This window comes from Gymnogyps californianus, chromosome Z (genome assembly GCF_018139145.2).
Source record: "Gymnogyps californianus isolate 813 chromosome Z, ASM1813914v2, whole genome shotgun sequence".
In the NCBI taxonomy this organism is placed as follows: Eukaryota; Metazoa; Chordata; class Aves; order Accipitriformes; family Cathartidae; genus Gymnogyps; species Gymnogyps californianus.
In genome coordinates, this window is record NC_059500.1 from 61,596,675 (window position 1) to 61,617,763 (window position 21,089).

Below are 21,089 nucleotides of genomic sequence, written 5' to 3' on the forward strand. Positions count from 1 at the left end.
ACAAACTTCCATAATCCTGTGATCTCTGCCTTCTATAACCTTCTGGGGTACACAGATTTTCTTTCTAAGATTCATACTCTCTGTAATATAACCATTTAGAGACTCTCCTGAAACAGAAGACACAATTTGACCTGCCATATTTAAAAGACACCAATGGCCCTAATCCCTTGGTTAATCTCTTTTTAAAAGTATTTATGCTTCTCACTTAAATCACGTTCTGTGGCATAAATGTTCACAACTTAAATTCCAAGAGGAAAAAATACTTTTTTTTTTGTATATTTATTTGCTCATTTATCTTTGTGTCTCAACTTTCATATTGTAAGAAATAGAGAATAATCATTCTCATCTTTCCCTTCCTCCCCCTTCTTTTTATTTTAAAGTTACCATGATCCATATTCCCAGTTATCCTTCGTGCCCTTCTTTGTACAGTCTCAGGAACACGAGTCTGGTGATGCATTGCAGCAAAGGCAAAATACATTCCCTCACTTAGATTAAGTGTAGTGCAGGCTGAACAAGTCCAGAGTAGAAAATTGTTCATAATGGGGAAGATGGAGAAAAGACTTAGGGAGGCATTCTTAAATTCAGTATTTACTTGGTTAATATGATGTGACTAAGACAAGAATTCTTATTTTTCACACATAAACATGAAACCATTAAATACTGTAAAAATTTCATCCTAATACATGGTGTTTTCATTTACTCTTTACGTAATTTTATCTTCAGCCTCACTGCACTAAAAATTAATAGAAAATGTTCCCTTTTCCCAGATCTGTTAGAGGATTCCTCAGTTACTTGCAGACTTTCCTCTCAACCTCAGTCCTTAAAAGTACACCCTTCCTATGCTGAAACAAGCAAGACTTACCACATCTAGCAACCAAAAAGAGTTCACAGGATTCTGAATTTGTAGATGTCAAAGAATCCCATTATTAATTTTGACCTTCAATTTTTCTTATTGAAAACAGAGAACGAAAGTTGGTGCTGAAGTTCACATACTTCAACTTAATCAAGATTAAGATAATATCCAGAACTATAGAAATACTGATCTAGACCTATTAGAAACAAGCAATGAGGTTTGGGAAAAAAGGTTTCATTCTGTTGTAAAGAATGAATAGAAATTCTTCATAAACAGTTGATTTGGTTATTTTCCCAGCTACAGCTAGTCCAGAATTTAGTCAGGACAAACAGAGGATGAGATTTTAAGACTGAGTTGAAGACAGCGTGATAACACTGAAACTGGGCTTGTCATGAAACAGGTGTTCTACTTAGATCATTTTAAACTGGAAAGTGAGTATTTGGTGTGAAAGGGAAGAACATCAAAGCAACCAAGATAAATGCAATATTAAAAACCAGACATATACCAAGAGCAGAACTGCAGATGAGTATGTTAACGTGAACAAGTATAATTAGTCTGACTGGTAAGTTGAAACAAGAAAGAAAAAGTTAAAACTACTGTTGTGATAAACCTCTACTATCATCCTGACTGACACCATCTCACTGTAATATTGTCCATCATTATTCACCGTTGTCTTTTGTATTTTAACTGAATCCTGAGGACTGAGGGCTGTTTTTTCACTTACGTGGTACAGGACTCAGCACCATGTACTCTGATCACTAACTGAAGCAGGTAGGTACCCGAACTGTACAAATAAGCAAGAAAGCCTAGGGCTCTAGAGAAATAATTTGGTCAGCAGTAGAAATGAGAATGACAACTTGTTAAAGAAATTTTTAAACTAACCTTATTTAAGTGGCTAAGTCAGGTACGGAAACGTTAGATCAAAGACTACCTATGCCACTCTAGTTCTGTGAATGTGGACCATTCACAATAGTGCAATATTTAATTACGATAACGCACTATTTTCCTGACAATAACCCCACTTCATTTTGCACACAGAAGGGATATACATCAGAAAATGGAGCTAAGCATGCACTGGCAATGAACAAGTTGATCTATTTCAAACCTCAAGTATTTTACCATCAAATCACACTCCTACATTTAAGGAGGTGAAGAAGAATAAAGCACCTATCACCTCCATGAGTTTTAAAAGCAGACATAGATCTACGCTATGAAGTACGAAACTTCATGTTTATGGAAATGTAAAAATATCATGCAGTAACTGAAGGCACCTTCAAAGTTCGAAAAGTCAAAAAGCTCTGTTTTTTCAACATGTTAAAATAGCAGAATCATAAAAACTGAAGTAATTTCTAGTACTATTGTTCAAAACTCAAACATAAAAACAAGATTAAGAACTTTAAAGCTTTTCACAAACATGCAAAAAACGTAATTTTAAGTGGAAAAGAAAAATGGGCATGATTTGGTACAGTACCTGACTAACTCTACTGACTTCCTCCTCTTCTTCTTCAGCTTCTTCCCCAAAGGAAAGCAGGTTAAAATTTCTTTAAGAGAGAAAACACATTTTCTAGTAAAACTTTAAATACTGTCTTATTAGCATTCCATAAACTCTAAACATATTACTTTCATATTTTATGAGATTTAAAAAAAAAAAACGTTTTGTCCTGCTAAATGCACCAATTTCAAACAACTACAACATGTTGTTTTGCAATAAACCACGAATATTTAGAGAAGCATGTTCTATTCTATTCCTGAGACAAAACAATCCGGATAGCTAAGCATCGCTTAGAAAATGGTAAGATGAAATTTAAGAAATTCTGCCTTGAGTAACTTTCACAGACTCTTAAATGCTGACAGCTCTGAAAACAGAGCAGTTGCATTTTTTTCAATTTTTTTTTTCCCAACAGAGCAACATTCAAGTATCAAACACCAAATTTTCAAGATGTGACAGCTCAGAAAGGCATCAAATGCACACACATTCACAGAATGTAATTAAAGGAAACAATGATCTTTTATTTTTTTTTCAAAATTAATTGTTTACACTGTGTTGGAACCAGTCAGTCACAACATGTTGTATTTCTGTCCAACAGAACTGACAGCATACACACACTTCAGATTTTCTATTACTTTTCATTGCATGTTTATGACTACCAGATTTCATTCACAGAAACTGAAATTTCCCATGTCAAAATGCCTGCCTTTTGCTAAGTATTTTAGTGGGAGAGAAGTGGTAGCTGATAAAGTAACTTCAAAAACCTCAAACAACTGAGCTATAACCTAGTTAGTAGTACACGTTAACTTCAGTGTCACCTCGGTCACAAAAGAACGATTGCACATTCTTGCCCATGGGAAAGGCTTAAGCTACCTCTTACCTCTGTTTTGCAACAAACTATTAGCATGCACGAAACAGTGACAGCTCAGGTGATGCACACTCACTTCAGTCAGAGCAACTAGATTTGTACGATCTCTTCAAAAACAGGGAAGTAGGTTTTGCTAAGATTAGAGAACATTCCTCTGTGCATTTTGGTAAAGCCTTGTGTTTCAAAAGCAGAAATAGAAAATTACCAAGCTGCAAATTAAAGGTGAAAGAAAATTAACCACCACTTATGTTGCATATATTTACTTTGTGCCTTTTACTTTGGATTTTTTAGTTTCTTCTTCTGGTTTGTCCTTCTTCAGCTTTCTATTTGGTCTTGGAATGATGTCATCAAAAGGATTAAACAACACCTGTTAAAAAAGTGTTTAATAAGTATTTTGTTAATATTAAATGATTCAAAATTTCAAAATAAATTCAAAATTTCAAAAGACATGCCAAGTTTTCATACTAGAACACAGTTTTCTGAACACTATGAACAAAAGAATTTTAAAATTTCAAATTTCAAACCAGAACATACTCACCTCACTACTTCTTATTTTGTGTGGACTGAGAGGTCTCTCTTCCTTGTCAACTTCTACTTCAGCCAGACGCAACATGTTATATATTGTATCCCCTGTAACCTGTCAAATTTATAAAAGGTTTGAAAGTCCTGGCCTATAATTTTTGTTAGTTATTCTGCAAAATGCAAGGCAATTATTATGTAAAGAATTTTGAAAATACAAATGATACAGGAAATACTTTAAGCATGTAAGACTTCTAAAAGACAGCAAGTACAATGTACAAAGGTTTGGTTTTTTTAAATTTAAACAGCAAAAGTTGAAGGAATACAGGTAGCTAAACCTGCATTTTTGAGAGTGTATACAGGGGAAGATGTCAAATTCTTACTGTGAGCTGTGAAACAGGAAAACAAAAGACACTGTGAAATAATAAAATCATTGGTTTATTTTCTTTCAAGTAAATCATGAAAGTGGTAAATTCATCTTATGTTTTTCATTTTCCTGATTCCGCTTGGGTAATTACAAACAGTTTTCTAAAATGTCACTAGTATTAGATGAACTGATTAATAAGACAGAGCCATAATAATATTAGTAAGATTATTCAAAGGAAGCACAACACGAAAATATAATTTAGAAGAATAACAACAGCAAAGTAGATAATTATAGGAACAACCCATAGAAACATTTCTACCAGACATGGGAAACAAAGAGAACGGAGACAGCTTAGAAAGCGGTGAAATAAATTTCTAATGTACATAGCAGCAAACAACACTAAAATAGCCTTTGAATACAGAGAAACTTATAGTAGCTTCTGTCAAACGCAAACTGGGACTCTAGTTCGTGTAGCAGACCTTTCCAAAGATTGTGTGCTTGTTATTAAGTTCATCTGCACGACCTAACGTAAAGAAAAATTGACTCCCATTATCATGAGGCCCAGCATTCGCCATAGCAACAAGTCCTCTTCGATTAAATCGCAATCGTGAATGGAACTCATCCTGGCAAAGACAGAAGAGAAAAGAACACGATTTAAGTATGTAACTATTTTTTCCACTTCTTTAGCTACGGCTTATTTACATCAATATGCACACAGGGAAAATATGCTGTTAATTTTCTTCTCAATTCAGACAGTAATAAAACCAAAGTCTTTTGAAACTTAATGCCACAATTGTATTTAAAAGCTTCTATTTTCAGCAGAAAAGATTATTTTTAGTCAATGTTTTTTCTTCTTGGTGCCTATAATAATGCAAACAAGTGAACAATCTTCTTTCAAAAGAAACCATAAACACATAACCAACAAACACCGAAAGAAAAAAATTTAGAAACTAGTATATCAATAATTGCAAGATACATGATTTAATAAAAACTCTAAGTTTTGTCTTGTTAACTTTCTCTTTTTCCAATCATTGCCTAATAATCAATCGTTATTCATTATTTTTGTTGGAATTTATTATCCCTCCAATATTAAGAAAATCCAAAGCATTTCTGAAAGTAACTGCATTTCATACATTTCTTGTAAAACTACCATTTTTGTTAACCACTGTATTTAGGGGAAAAATCCTAATTCATGTAAAATAACTGGAAGCTCAATAACAGGTTGTAATAGTACAGTGTTGCAAAAATCCATAGGAAGAATATTTTGTGGACCGTAAGAAGACAGAATAGGACTACTTTCAAAGCAAGGTGAAAGCGATGAGTAATATATTAATACCATGGTACTATCACAATTCTAAACACTGCAATATTGAGATACCACTAATTTTAAGCAGCGATGCTACTACAATATTGGTAACATTTGTTTTGTTCTCTGCTCAGGTACCAATCCCTTCCACAAACTTCACATTTGTGTTATATGTACGAGTCTACTCTAGCAGCAGGGAGATGGAAGGCCCAGAGACAGGCTATGCAGCTTCAGTCATGAATTAAAGGTGCCTGCCCCATCTGAAATAAAACAATCAGGCAGAACAGAATACAGCTGCCGTGCATGTGTAGCTTCACTCAGCATCTAAGCCTCCCGGTTAAGAGATGAGCCATGCTGGTATCAATAATACCAGTGAACGCATATACAACATTCAGAGACCTTTCCTAAATGAGATACAATGCACGTAAACAATGTACATTTCTGCATCTGAGTTTGTCAGGTATCAACACCTACTCTTCACTCTTCCCCTCCCCTATTTTTCCTTGTGAAGTTCATGCTAGTAAGGTTACACATTTATCATAATATCAGAACAGCTAGATTTAAGAACTCTCAATTCAAAAAGGCATATTCAAAAATACTGAAGCAACATGTGAAAGCAATTACTGTACATGTATAATGTTGCATTTCTAATATAAGGTTTGTTTTCTCACAACCTAAACACAGCAGGAAGAACAACTGATAGAGAATAACCAAAAATTAATGCATAGGATATACAGATATGTACCTTGAAGGGAGCTCCATAGATTGAATCTCCACCTGATCCAGTTCCAGTGGGATCACCTCCCTGCACTATAAAGCCAGGCACTACTCTGTGAAATACTGTGTTATTGTAATACTCTAAAAAAAAAAAAAAAAAAAAAAAAAAGAAAACGAAGAGGATATTAAAGACATGTAAGTGGTCTCAAAATCAAACTTTCATAAAGATTATGCAGAGATGTCCAGAGACTGAAGCTCCAGAAACAAGTACTGTAACTGGATTCTGCTATTTCCACCAGGTTCCCTCCTCTTCCATTCTCTTGCCCAGTGTGACTGTATCTCAGCTATAAAGTATTGCTGACGCCATTTATGAAAAAAACCCCATGGTATCATATGTTTCCGTTGCAAAAGACACTGCACATCACCAACAAGATGATATTGATGAATTATTTTCTTTTCAGCTTTTAAGTTTTATCACTAGAATGATACTACCAACGTACATCAATTTAAAAGGAGAACTAAAACTACTATGCTCTGTCCAAGCCAACATCTCACATACTTTGTTAGCCATATCCACACACCAAATGATAAGCATTTTCACTCACAAGCATGGAACACAGGTGTCACCCCTTTCACCACCTACACTGTACCCAAGCTGGTCATTTTCACAGAATGAAATACAGGGCACATTTTGCTCTCTAAGTTATCTTCTTTTAACTATCAGACAAGGGATATGAGATCATAAGAAAACAAAAGGAATGAAAACTTAACTTTACATATATTTCCAGTTGATTTTTTTTTTAAATAAATAAAAATAAATCTACAGCACGCTGCAAGACAAAGCAGAATCTGCAAACGTTGCAGCATAGCTAGATAGATTCATGGATGGTTGTACACTAGGATACTCACAAGAGAAATACTCAAATTCATTATACAAAGCATAGGAACCTACACAGCAGTCAGAGAAATTCAGAAAGGAAATAAAGTCCAGTTCTTTTACACTGAGGATAACTGAACTCTTAGGACTTACCAAGGGCTAGGAAATTGATTTACCTTTGCAAAAACTCTCCACATCTCCACATTAGGTGTAAGAACATGGAACAGGCTAGATCCATGCTGGAGACACAAATCCTAGACTGCTGTTTTTCATTAACAGAGGAGGGCTAAAAGAACTCTTAACCACTCTATAAATACATAAATGGGATAATAGCAGCAGCCAGAAAACACATAAAGGCACCAGGTCCTTCACAAATTCTTGTTACAGTTTTCCCAACAGGGAGCTTCTCATTCTGGTACCCACTACTTCAGTGAAGAGTGTTACAGAGCTTCCATCAACAAAAAAGTACAGCAAATCAAGCATTAGAAGCACTCATGAAAAAAATGAAAAGGTAGTAAAGATGGTGATACAGAAATGAGAATTTTGGAGGATGTCCAATATTGCATCATTGCCATTTCATACATACATTAAAGAAATAGTTATACTTTGTACAGACTTGCTGAAAACAAGCCTTCCCAAGCCTCTGACATACAACTTTTCAGTAATACTACATCATCTGCTACATTGGAGAAAACCACCTAAAATTTTTAATTTTTTTCCACCATGTTCCTTAATAACCTTGAAAAACATTATCTCAGTGTTAGTTAATATTTTCTAAATACAACTAAATTCGTTAACATATTAAAGTTAAAAAGTAGTTATGACCTCTATTTTACAAAAAAGGCACAAAGATTGCATATGAAATAATTTCAACAACTCCTATCCCATTCAGTCATTACCTTCCATACAAAGCTGGATGAAATTTCGACATGCTTTTGGTGCTTCTTTTGACCATAATTCTATATCTATATCTCCTGCTGTTGTTCTCAGCAAAACCTATAAAAACATAGATAAATACACCATTAGTTTTATTGTAACTTAGTCATTGATAAAAGAATATCATTGCTGAGTTAAAAAAATACTTCTGAACTCATTATATTAGTAACAGTAGTAGACATTCAAATGTGCCAGGTAGCTACACTTAGTTCTGGATAGTATTGCTGGAACTTAAGATACAGTTCTGAAGCAATATGTATAATAAGGCTTCAAGGCCCATGATGTGGTACCTGACACATGACAGAAACTTAGATAACCTTTATCACTTCCATAATGAAACAACATGGAAAAAAATACATAATTATGCCATAAATCTCCAAGGGCATATACCTCTCTTACAAGTAATACCACTAAATTCAACAAGTAATACCACTAAATTCAGTGAGAGATCATAATAAAATTAAGAACCTAAAATATAGTCAAGAACAGAAGAAATGAAATTAAATGCTTCAAGGACTGCTCTGTGTTATGTATCCACACAGCACACCTCGTGCTTTGACTCAGGTAATGTCTTTAAGGGCTACATCACCTCAAACTAACTTTAACCAAACCACCACCACAACACGGAAACCAGCACCACACAGATACAGCCCATATCCTCCTCACCTGTCCCCCCTACCCCCGCAACATACAATTTCTTCACGCCCCCTCATTCAAAAGCAACGGCAGTGCACAACCCCTCCCACGCAGAGCGCGCACCCCCCTCACCCGAATACCCCCGCACGCACGCCGCGCAGCCCCCTCAGCCGCGCTCCCCACGCACAGCGCGCACCCCCCTCGCCTGCAAAGCCCCCACGGAGCACAGAGTTTCCTCACTCGCACCCCCCCGAGGAGCGCACACCCTCCTCAGCAGCAGGAGCAGCAGCTCCCCGCCCGCACACCACGCGCAGCCCCCTCACCCACGCTGCACTGCAGCTCCCCTCCACCCGACGGCCTGGCCTGCCCTGGCCTGCCCCTCGCCCACCGCAGCCCCTGCCCCCAGCGAGCCCAGCGCCCTCACCTTGCCGTTGGTGGGGGGCTCCTGGATGTAGATGTTGCTCATGGTCAGGAAAGGAGCGTCCCGGCAGGCGACTAACCGCCCAAGCTCGACACTCGGCTGCGCTTCCCCTCTAACGCTCCCTACTGCCCCGAACCTCCCGCCATCTTGGGCACCTCTATGCAGCCCAGGGAGGTGGGGAGGAGGTTGCCCAAGCCAGGAGGAAGGACGAAGGGAGGAGTCCCCGGCCGAAGTCTCTACGGGAGTAACTGAGGAATAAATTCCTTTCAGAAAGACCTGGAGCCTTCTCCAGACACCTGCAGTCCCTCCCGTGCCTCCCGCCTGGTACGGAGGTCCCCCGTCCTCCCTGTGAGTGGCACGGTCCGAGAGTGCGCCGGGCAAAGCCTTCCGGCGGGGAGAGGCGCCACTGCAGGCCCGGGCCGGGCCGGCGAGGACGGCGGCGGGAGGCGCCATGGCTCTGCCGGGTAAGGGGCTCCCAGCCGGGTCTGCGGGGAGAGAAGGGACGATAGCCGGCTGGGCCCAGGGCCAGCATGTTGGGAAGGGGAAATAAGCGGCGGGTTGATGGAAAGTTATGCGGGGGTTGATGGAAAGTTACGGGGGGAGGGCGCGCGACCGCGCGTCGCAGTGGGAAGTGTGAGGCGGGGAGGGCGGCGGGGTGGCCCATCTCCCTGAGGCCGCAGGGGCTGGCGGCGGAGAGACGTTGCTGTGGTCTGCACAGCCGGTGTTCTAAACCAGCTGGCGTGGGGGCAGCGGCAGGGAGGGAGGGAGGGAGGAAGATGGCCGGGGAGGGGGCCGGGCGGTGTCACGGCAGCCGTTGACGAGCGCAGCCATGCAGTCGCTTCCTTTTAGGCCTGCGGGGCCTCTCCGCAACGTTTTGGATGAGTGATGACCAAGGGCTATGTTCCTGTCGTCTGTTAGTATAAACCATCTTCTTTAAAGTTAGATCCAAGGAATGGTTGTTGTCAGACTTGGTTTTCCTCCTCATCTTTTGTTCTGGATTAACGCTTGTGTCTCGCTAGGTTATTGTCTAAGTAGACCCATTGAGAGTGATGGTGAGACAGGACAGGCAGAAATGCTTGCACTATTTGCAATGTATTTAGATCTATGTTAGCCAAACAGCTTCGTAATTTTTTCTTGATCCTGAGACATGAGAAGTGTTTGGTTGGAGAACAGCTGAACAAGCCTGAGCTTTGGTAAGTTTCTTCTCTAAAGAAAAGAGAAGACCTTAATACGCTTGTTCCCATTCTAGAAGATGTTCTTGAGGAAGACATCTCATGTTTGCGTTCAGAGGTTTCCACAGCATTTTTTGAAGCCTTGTGCTCCACTGAATGAATAAAGTCCTCAGTGATGGTTGCTGCTGTGTCAGTTGTTATTTTTCTTGAGGTTTAACACCTGGGAAGAAGGGAGTGAGAAAAGGAAGCTTCTAGTAATTTGTTTGCTTTTAATAATCTGAAACTTCATCTAGTCTAAAACCCTGCTTCTAACGTTATTATTTAAAGCCAAAAATAATAATAAAGCTTCAGTCTCAGGAATTTGGTGAGAGTATTTGATGACAATAGTCTTGTCATCTGCTGAGTGTTTCTGTTGGAAATCCTGACAAATGGCACCTGCACGTGTTACGGGAGATTTTGTAGCATGTGCGTGACTGTACTGACCTCCCTTGCATGGAATACCAAATCTTTCTTCACCTACAGGTCAATTATGCAGTAGGGCTGAAGCTTACTGAGTATTTCAGAAAGCTGAGACAAAGTAGGTAGCTTGGGCGATCTTGCTTTCTAGTCCCAAGGTGTAGTGAACAAGCAGATGCTGTTTTGAGTATTTCTTTGACATGACGTTGCAAGATACAGGTATACTTTTGTTACTTGCTTCTTGACACTTTCTTCCATGTTGCCTACCTCCTTACCTCTTGTGGGTTTCCCTCAAAAGATAGTCATAAAACAGGCACCTAAACACTGCTGAGTTTATAGACCTCGAAGGGGATATGTACTACTAAGGTTTTGGGATCTGCAGAAAACCATGTGTCATAACGGAATGCATGTATCTTTATTGCTTAGCTTTCCAGTACTCTTCAGGGCATAGACCAGTGAGTTGTCCAAGTTTCCAAGTTAGTTTTTCAACCTGAGGTTTGAAGGTTTCACTGTTATTTTTAGTAGAATTTTCTAAAGACAATGCTTCTCTCAGTAAATCAAAGTTTAAATTCATGGAGCTGAGGTACCCCTTTCTGGTTCTCTAATTTCTGTCATGGATTTCTTGTTATGTTTGCTTAATTATTTATTTAAATAAATGACCTAGTTTTTCAGAAAACTGTATATAACTGTTCAAGTCACTGTTTTTTTCATACTCTGTACAGTTGGAAGATAGAAGGGCACCCTTTGATTTTGGAAATTCAGTTGTGACTTTCATTATGAATAGGCTCAAACAATTAAAAATAAGACTGATCTGTTTTTGGGGAGCAGGTCTCTGGGGTTTCTCTTCTTCTGAGTCATGTCCTGCTATGTCTATTTAACTTAACTGTGGGCTCAGATGGGAAAATCACACACTTTCTATACCTAAAATTTGCACTATTCTGGTCCTCCATCCTGCATAGCATCTATGGACTTTTCTGTTACTCTCTTCACTTTATTCCACATTTGCTTTCTTGCACCCATTAATTCTTTGTATTTGGTGCCATGTTGCCTGGATTCAGAATCATTTAACAATTTGTTTAGCTTTTTTTTTTTTTTTAATCACTTCAATCTGTCTTCTGTCACTTTTCAGGAGTGATTATCTCTCTTTCTTTTTTTATAATTACCTTTTTAAGACAGTTCTTGTAATTAAAATATAAATTACTTCAGAGTTGCCAGTGAATGTCTGTCAACATACATGCACTGCTAGAATTTATAAGTACATTTGTAGTGCGCAGTTATGGATCACTGGAATGTCAGACAGCTATTACCATGTTCATACTTTAACTAAACAAATGCATAAACTTCCAGAGAAGTGGAATAATTATTAAAATTATCATGGAAAAGTCATAATAAATCAAATTAGGATTTGGCAATAAGTTATGTGAAACAAAATGATCCGTAGCAGTTTATACTAGCCAAATTTGTTCTGATAGATTACTGCACAGAAAAGTGACCTTAGAAATGCACTGGTTTGCTTTAAGTTTTTTTAAGAGATCTTAGTGTACTTAATACTCTGAGGAGTGATCACTCCTGTCTATGTATTGATATTGTCAAGCCCGATTTAAAAGAAACTTGAGAGTTATGTTTAGCAACACCTAATTGATACAATTTTCTCTTTCAGGTGGAAATAAGGATAACATCAGAGCAGGATGCAAGAAGTGCGGCTACCGTAAGTCTGTAGTAAGCAATATGAAGTTACAGTGTTTTCTTCAATTTATGGTGTTGGAACTGCGTTTTGAGGAGGGGGGTGGAAATAAAAAAGAAGTGTTCTCCCTTGTTGCCCAGACATTTGTCAGTTTAAATTACCATAATTTTATTTATTTAATTATTTCCTGTTTATTCTCTGGCTCCTCACACCTATTGCTGCTTTTGAAATCCCTTGAGTTTCTCAGGAAAAAAAAAAGTATGCTATTGTATTCATATATACTACATTTGCAATGCAATTACTTGAGAAACTTTGAATTGAAAGCATGGTCTTTGATATCTACTGAGATTAGCATTTGTGCTTCTTCTGAGTCTCACTGCAAACTTAGGCAGGCATTTCAGCTCAAGTTAAGTTCAATCTGTTTTAAAAGAAAAAATAATTTAAAATCTGTATGATCATCTCGCTAAGAAAACATACTTCTTTGTGCATTCTGTATTTCAAGAAACACTTAGTTTTGTTACTTACAAGTTCTTTAGTTAGCCTTTAGCTCAGGCTTTGCATTATGCTCTGATCATATAAGCATAACTGTGGCTACTCTCCTGATGAATGGAGACAGGTCTTAGTGAAGATTTTAATTTGTTAATCACTAACTCTGACTTTTAGAACAGTGGAGGGGTGGACACTGTTTTGCAGTGAATTGTGTTGATTTTTAACAGAGTGATTTAATCTATTTTTTTTATGAGCGTTATGTGGGGTGAAGGGGAAAAAAGCTTGCTTCGTTCTTTCACTGTAGACTTTGTCTCCAACAAATTTTGTCAATGAATTGCCTTGTGTATCTGTTCTTCCAAAGGAACATGAATATCAGTATAGATTTAGTGCTTCATTTGTACATTCAGTAAGTATCAGAAGCATTCTGGAAGAGAATGAAACTTGTAGTCACATCACACAATCTGTATTTATGTTCCTAAAAGCTCTGTTTTCAAGATGTAGGTATTTTGATACAACGAAGATGAGTTTATTTCAATTGCTACTTGAATTCCTGTGTCTTTAGCTTAGTTTCTCCCAAACCTTATCTTCAATTTTTTTTATTTCTCTTTATTATTCCAATAGGTGTATTTGGCACACGGTTTCTAACTCTGGTCATGATTATTGAGATGTAACCTAGAAAATTGAAAATACTAGTCAAGTAGTAGCTTAGTCAGTATTATGTACTGGTTGTTAAAGATTATGTCTCATAAGCAAATAGGGTTCTTGTGTTTCACTAGAGGGAGACAAAAAGAGCAATATAACACACTTGCTGTAGTTTTTTAAATATTTCACTTCATGCTTTTAGGTAATTTTTTCAGGAAGGATCTGAGACCGTTGAAAAAGTCAAAAGTAAAGGTTGGACAAAATCTTTAAATTAACAGAAATAAGGGAGAGGTCATAAAGCACTATTAAATGAAAGAACATTGCACAACCTGTCAAAATTCTTTGAGGCTTTTTCAAAGTAAGCTTTCTCCCTCCTCGTTTACAGATTGCAGCCTAGACTTTTTTCACTTCTCAAAACTGAATAATACTAAAATGGATGCTCTTTAGTTTCTGATATTTTTTGGTAAATTGTAATTTTTCTTTCTGAATATTTGTTTTGTTCAGCTGGTCATCTGACATTTGAATGTCGAAACTTCCTCCGAGTAGATCCTCAAAGAGATATTGTTTTAGATGTTAGCAGCACTAGCAGTGAAGACAGTGAGGAAGAAGAACTACAGAGATTGCAAGCCATGCGTGAAAAAAAGAGTAAGGCATTTGTTTTTTTTTTCTTAAAGAGTGAATTGGATAATGGTCTTCTGAAGTACTGGAACTCTCGTTTTATCCTTTTTGGTAACTACTATTAGTTCTTTTAGCCTGTGCTTCCTAAGTAGGTCTTTTACTTCATGTGTTCAGACTTCAGTGATTTGATACACCCACATCTTTTTTTATTATTATTAATTCCTGTCATAGGAAATTAATAACGTACCCATTTGGAACATCTCAAAAAGGGCTCCTAAATATAAAAGATTGTAAGACTGTTACTAAAAAGCTGCATAGGAGAAAATGACATGGATATTCTGAGTTAATCTTTTGATTATGGCATGTAGTTTAAATATCTTAAAGTTGATAGTAACTCTTAAAACTAATGACAAATACAACAGCTGAATTTCTCTCCAGTTTCTAAGTAGTGTTTTGACTGAAATAGCTAGTGAATTGAATTTAAACATTCATATTTGGAGAAGTACTGTTCTCTGTTTGGAAGGTCTGAGCATCAACTGTTTGTCAGAGAGAGAATAGATGGGTTATTTAGCAGATACTTGAGTTCATTTGAATTTGGACTCCAAAGAGGCTGTTCACCTAAGTAAGAAGGGGAGGTTGTTCTACCATAGCATGTTTTAAATGAATGAATGTTCTTCCCCTCTGCCCCTTGAAATGTCATGTTTTGTTCTGTCGCTCTCACATTCCAGACTCGACATTCAGTTCCTACTGAAGATGCTATTTAGGAAGGAGAAGGGATAGATAGAACCCTGTAATTTGCTGGAACACTTCAAAAGAAATGGATAGTCTGCTTGTCAGGAGTGCTGAATTGGTACTGCAACAGTCCTTTCTTGGAACAAGTCTCTTTGGAAAAACTTGTTGCCACTTATTATGTACTTTTGAATGTAAGGGATTTTTTTGGCCCTAAACTGATTGAAGATGGGTATCTGCAGGAAAAACAGCTGTTTACTTGATCTTGTAATATCCCTGTTTATTATATGTTCTTTCTCAAATTGTGGCTGCTATGTGTACTGTAAGGAGATACATATCTTTAACTGTCAATAATCTAGGCAGGATTTTGCCATTTTCAAATGGCCTCATCTTCTTAAGATTTTTGCACTGTTTGCTCTTAGATTTTTGCACTTTTTTTAAAAAACAATAGTGAGTGCTTGTTCGCACATTCTTGTTCATGGTTTTTAATTGCTCCAAAAGTAATTTGCTTTTTGTAACTCGTATTGAATTCTTTAAAATTTCACTCCAGAACATACAGACCCGTAATTTCTATTTGTGGTAGCAAATGAATAACTACACTAGCATGCAGACTCTATGGAAAGTCTAAGGTCAGAAATTTCATCCAGTGTGATAAAATATTGCTTGTAAGTGAAATGTGAAGATACTATACAATACTATACGGTGTTAGGGCAGGAAGCAAACATGACCAGATGAGGGGTGACTCTTCTGCCAATTTTTGTAGACAGTATATTGACAGTTAACTCAAATTTATCTTAGTTATGGCATAGCTATTTGTGAAGTGTGAAATGAGGATGTGTGAACGTAATTCAGGTAAGCCTAAGGAAATATTCTTTTTTTTGTACATTCTAGTTAAATGATCTGTTTTCAGACCTGGGCAAGTCTTTTAAAATATGGAAGAACAGATGTGAGCATATAGGAAAGGTCTCAACTTTTTGCTACGTTTTACGGGCCTTCATTCTTAATGCTTAGATCAAAGTCATTAGAATGTAAGTTGTATAAAAAGTTCTGCTACTCTGCAAAATATTTGAGAAATTACTATACTAGACCAGAATTTGGAGGAAGGAAAAGAAAAACTTTTAACAAGAATTCTGTAGTAACTTTACATTGCTATTGAAGCCACTCTTTTAATGCTGATCTTAATTCAGACAAGTGTTTTGTAAACTGTAACTTTTTATCCGTAGATTTAAATGAGGAGGAAGAAAAAAAGAGACAAAAAAGAAAAAGCAAAGAAAAAACAAAATTAAAGAGACCAAGGAAAAGGTAAATCTATCACACACCTATTTTAATTTCAAAACAGAACTTCAGAAATATTTCTGGTATTTGGGTTGTTTCTCAGAAAACATTGCTTCTTTTGATGCAACTTTATTTGCAAGTACTTCTTTGGTTTGAAAAGCTTCCTGTTTTCCAGTGAGAACTTGTTTGTTCTTTGAGTAATGGTAAAGCCACAGGCTTTCTGCTGTGGAGTTAGGACCATGGAAGTCTGGAAAGCTCTAGCAAGCTGGAGGTCTGCAGGTCTGAAAAAGCAATGCGCCCTCTGACTATCCAACACTAGGCAAGATGTGATGGGAAAAGAACAAGGAGTCAGGAGGATTATGTGGTTGGTCCCCAGCTTAGCTCGCATGGAGAAGCTTCCTTGCTGTTCAGACCCTAAGATTCCCTGCGTCCACACGTGCATGTGTAGACACACTCACATGCACACACACGCTCTGAGTAACATGAAATTATCAAAAGGAAAACTTCTGTAGTTTTACTTAGCATGTGTTGAGTTTTAATGTTCCTGTTATTGTAGAGGCCTAAAGAAAGTGTTACTCCAGTTTCAATGGAAAATGTCATAATACCCAAATTTATTGTGAATCTGAGTTTTGGCCTGCTGACTGATTTTTTTTTTTTTTTTTTTTTAGATGAGACTATAGACTGGTTAGTCATTAGGACTGTTGATGAGACAATATCCCAGGAACTGCACTGAGAGCTAGGAAATATATATTGTATTTGGAGGCCACAATAAGATGTTTTTCAGAAATAAAGAAACAGGATTTAACACTGGTTGTATTGGTGTTTTTCCCCTTTCTTATTTACATAGTGTAGCTCTAACTTACACTTATGAAGACAGTAGAAAAGAGTCAGACTGCTGGCTGTAGTCTTTACATGCAAGTAATTAATAGTTAATCATGTAAACAATAGCACAAAACTGCCCTCTTGAGTATAATAATCGTGACTTTTCTTTTATTGTCATCTTAATTCTTGTATGTATGTAATCACTTACCACTGCTGGTTAGAGACCAATATTATGAGCTGCAAGAGCATCCAAATTTGTCATACCCGTTTCTCTTAGATTTTTGCATGAGAGAAATACATTAAGATTTGTCTGAAGGCATTACTGTAGCATTGTTATTGATCATGTGATATTTTAAAAGCTGGAAGCTCTATCTTACTCTCATACTTTCAGTTTTCTGTCAGTCTGTACCCTTAAGTCTTTTTTCTTACTGAAGGCTGAAAAACACACAACTTCCCTATTCCATTGTTAATTAATCTGTATTATAAACATACTGCTTTTCTGGCACAATAGTCTAATTAGAAAAGTCGTCATTCAGTTGAACATGCAGACTGAGATATCATAAGCTTTCCAGTAGATGCTACTGTACGAATTCTACACCAAATTTGATTTGTGACATTATATAAATACTGAAATTAAAAACCCCACGTTATTCTTGTGGCATTTTCCTTCTTTAATTACTTATCAATCTGTATATATATATTTATTTTTTTTACTAGATCTTCCTCATCAAGTGCAGCTGAAGAGGATGGGCCAAAGTCAAAAAAACAAAAATCACACAAAAAAGAAAGAGAAAAGGAAAAAAAGAATAAATCTAAGAAAGGAAAACATCGTAAGAAGGAGAAAAAGAAGAGACGAAAGGAAAAAAGTTCATCTTCTGATAGTTCAGACAGTTCTAGTAGTGACTGAGGTGCTGGCCTATTTTTGCGTTCACTTCTGCAGAGAAGATAATTTTCCTTTCAAATCAAATTTATTGATGCTTTGCAATGCCGTTGTTTTAAAATGAGATATATATATTTTTAAAAAATCTATTTGCAAATATCAGTGCTTCACATTATTAAATGGACCTATTCTTAGTTCAGTTGTGATTAGTTGTGTTTGGAATCCTTTACACTAGGATATGGTAAACTTCAGTTTACAAGTCTTTGTGTGGAAAGAGTTGGACTTAAATATGCTTAATGTCAGAATGGTTAAATCAAACTTGGAAACAAACTCAAGTGAGATTTTCTATTATGTTATCCTTTAAATAAATGTATGTTTTGCACAACATTTTCTACTTACATACATTAATCAGTAAGTGCAAATATGAAATAGTGTTTGGGTCCAGAGAAGGGAAAGAATGGGCAATGAGAAGCTAAAAGAGATTACTCCTTCAAAATTATCTTCTAAAATTGACCTAGTCATAGACTGTGAAACACAATTACACATTCTTTTGGCAGGATCACTGTGAGCAAGCTGAAAACAAACAAAACCAAACAAAAGCTATTAATATTTTTGAAGTCCTTTCTTTCTGCCTAGGTTTTGTTCTTTTACAATTATGGCCATTTCATCTTTGACATAGATATGAAGTGCTTCTTCCTAACACTAGATGACTGTCCAGCAAGATTGTTTACAAAGTTCTAAGAACCATGTTAATACAGTATGTAGTGATTAATGCCTACATGAACCGAAACAGGCAATTCAAAGACTGACAATTGACAAGAATCGTGAAGCCTCCATTCATGCTAATGAAACTCCCATTGAAAAGTTAAAAAACAAACAAACAAACCTCTTGTGGAATGTAAGCAATCTATCGTGTTGAAGTTGGTAGCAAAATTTACCATTTGCTTTCAGGAGCAATGTTAAGCATGTAAACATTTTATAACTGGATTCTGGGGTATCCAATTCATATCTTGGACCGTGGTAGGGTACAGGTTCAAGACAGACTGATACTTTTGAGCAGATTTGAGGTGTATAATCCTACCCTAGAAACGCCTAAACCTCAAAGTGCCTATGTTTACAGCTTCTTGAAAATGCTCTTCATGCCTGTGGTTTTGTTTCTTTTTGCTTAGACACAGAACTGCTACTACCTGAGCAGCTTGGCATACAGCTGCAGTGTAAGTCTCATGGGAGTCAAAATATGAGGAAGAGCAACACCTAAGCTTTCTTAACAATACTATCCGTTGCCTATGTTTTTACAGTGGGTTAGAGCATTGAGTCAGTACAATTTAGGGTATTTTAATAGTTACTGCATTTGGCCTGAAAGTGAGATACCTAGATCTAACTCTGTCTTTCAAACTTTAATGTCTCAGACCAGTACTCTTATTATTGGGCAACTCCTGCTGTAGCTGCTGTGCTAGGGAACATTAAAGATCAAAATACTCATGGAAGCCACAGAGCAAAGAGAAATAATCTGTAACCCTCTGTGTAGGTCTCTCAGTAGAGGATGGCAAGAGTCCTTGCATCTGCTCTTTTTCTTACTGGCTTTGGTCCAATCTAATTTTTCATGTCATATATAATGATTTCAGGGATGGGCTTGGATAATATAACTGAAGAGAGACTGGACTCCTTAATTAGCTGATACCTGTGCACAGTATAAGAAACCTTTATTTCATAAGTACTAATTTAACAGACTCTGGCACCCTGTTCACGCTAGTCTCCTTACTGTTGCTGTGGCTGTTAGAGCTTATTTTTGACTGGGTTAATTCTCTAAACCAGTCTTTCTGTAGAGAGCAATAGGGGAATTGTGGTCTACTTAAGCCAGTACTGTTGCCAAAGGAAATATTTAATCAAGCCACAGCTTAAGACATGACTCTGCGATTTTTTTCCCCTAAAATGTTCCTTACTTAATGAGATTGAAAGGGTTATTGGAGTTAGGGGAATTCAGAACTTGTATGTAGTTCTCCCATGATCTTCCCATGATCTCCTGATGACCCCATGATGCCAACTCTGGGGAATCGTTTGTACCTTATTTGTTTCGTGATTTTTGAAAGCTTCCTCTGAAGACAAGGAACTGAAGGGAAATTTTACTGAGCTTTCTATACCAGAATGGCTGAAGAGTTTATTAAAAAACCCTTATTAGAGTTAGTATATCATCTCTATGCATAAGTATAATTTATCCGTCAATAATGACAAATTAGAGAATGGATAGAGGCTTAAAGTTCAGAAAAGCAACTGGTGTATATTTTAGTAACGTTCCTTACGCTTTTGTGTAGTTTCAAATAGCCATTTTAGATTCTAGTTCTAACTATTGAAATCAAAAGATTGCCTATCTAAATGATAGGGCAGTTAGTTACCTTCCATGTAGCATTACAGCAGCTATTTATGGTAGTTACAATGGTATTTTGTACAAGAGTGCAAGGCATGAATTTCGATGTTCCTGTTTTGCCACTTGTTACTAGTGTACATAGATTTTCATATTGGAAAAAGGCTTTTCTAATTTGAACAATTTAAATATCACTATTTTCTCAATTCATGCATTTATGTAACAGAGAATGTCATGTGTCAGCTTATTTTTCAGGCCATATTCCCATTTTATTTACAAAGACGTACATTAAAGTCAATAGATTTTGCCACTGAAGCGCTCAAGATTTCACGTATATTAACTGATACATCAAGGAGATGCTGCAATGAACAGTTCTCTGCCAAGTTAATATTTGCTAATCTTTAAAAGTGATATAAAAATAAATATTATTGTTTTTCTTATTTGATTTAGCCACAATTTTAGTGAGTCTGATGTATTGGTAACAAATGTTACTGTTTCGCTTGAGTCTTAGCTTGAACCAAAATGCCTACTCTGGTTCCAGAAAAAGAAGTGACATTCAGCAGATTTAGGTATCAAAACAAGACCTCTAATATTAAAACTCAGCTATTTCTTCACTCCTGTCAGTTGTTATTAGCTTCAGTTTTCATTTATCACACTTTCAAGGGCAATGTCTGATGTAACTGCTCCTGTTGTACAGGCCCAAGATATTGATGGTATGCCTGCTACTCAACAAGCACCAAAGATCTTACAATATGAAGGTGATGCCAGTACAAGCAAGGACTGTCATTCCCTGTCAGCTTACCTCGGCTACAGAATGAAATGCCTATTTTCAGAAAGGAAGACAAAAATAATGCATGAGTGGTATATGGGATGGGATGAAGAAAAGAAATGAAGGCAAGAGCATGCCAAATGGATAGAAAAATGAAGAGTCAACAACCTCCATACGCCTTACAATAAGCTCTGAAATGCAA

General features: G+C 37.0%; 2 protein-coding genes across 4 annotated transcripts in view; one reads left to right on the forward strand and one right to left on the reverse strand.

Annotated features, from left to right (window-relative positions):
• The window catches only part of CWC27 (CWC27 spliceosome associated cyclophilin), a 124,999-nt gene extending 115,908 nt beyond the window's left edge, over positions 1-9,091 (reverse strand). For all 3 annotated transcript variants that reach the window (XM_050912807.1, XM_050912808.1, XM_050912806.1), the window contains exons 1-7: positions 8,993-9,091; positions 7,896-7,992; positions 6,148-6,260; positions 4,576-4,719; positions 3,749-3,847; positions 3,474-3,577; positions 2,325-2,394 (exon numbers count right to left, since the gene is read on the reverse strand). In XM_050912807.1, coding sequence (XP_050768764.1) covers positions 2,325-2,394; positions 3,474-3,577; positions 3,749-3,847; positions 4,576-4,719; positions 6,148-6,260; positions 7,896-7,992; positions 8,993-9,034 — 669 coding nt within the window. In that variant the 5' untranslated portion in view covers positions 9,035-9,091. The remainder of the gene's footprint in view (positions 1-2,324; positions 2,395-3,473; positions 3,578-3,748; positions 3,848-4,575; positions 4,720-6,147; positions 6,261-7,895; positions 7,993-8,992) is intronic.
• Positions 9,092-9,252: 161 nt separating this feature from the next.
• SREK1IP1 (SREK1 interacting protein 1) lies at positions 9,253-20,283 on the forward strand. Its single transcript, XM_050913692.1, has 5 exons — positions 9,253-9,453; positions 12,278-12,325; positions 13,937-14,077; positions 16,003-16,081; positions 17,594-20,283. Exons 1-5 carry the CDS (start codon positions 9,441-9,443, stop codon positions 17,781-17,783), a joined length of 471 nt encoding a protein of 156 aa, XP_050769649.1. The 5' UTR covers positions 9,253-9,440; the 3' UTR covers positions 17,784-20,283.
• The last annotated feature ends 806 nt before the right edge of the window (positions 20,284-21,089 follow it).

Coding starts and splice junctions, on each gene's coding strand:
- SREK1IP1 (XM_050913692.1), top strand. Junction 14,078..16,002: donor AGCCATGCGTGAAAAAAAGA/GTAAGGCATTTG, acceptor TTTTATCCGTAG/ATTTAAATGAGGAGGAAGAA. Junction 16,082..17,593: donor TTAAAGAGACCAAGGAAAAG/GTAAATCTATCA, acceptor TTTTTTTACTAG/ATCTTCCTCATCAAGTGCAG.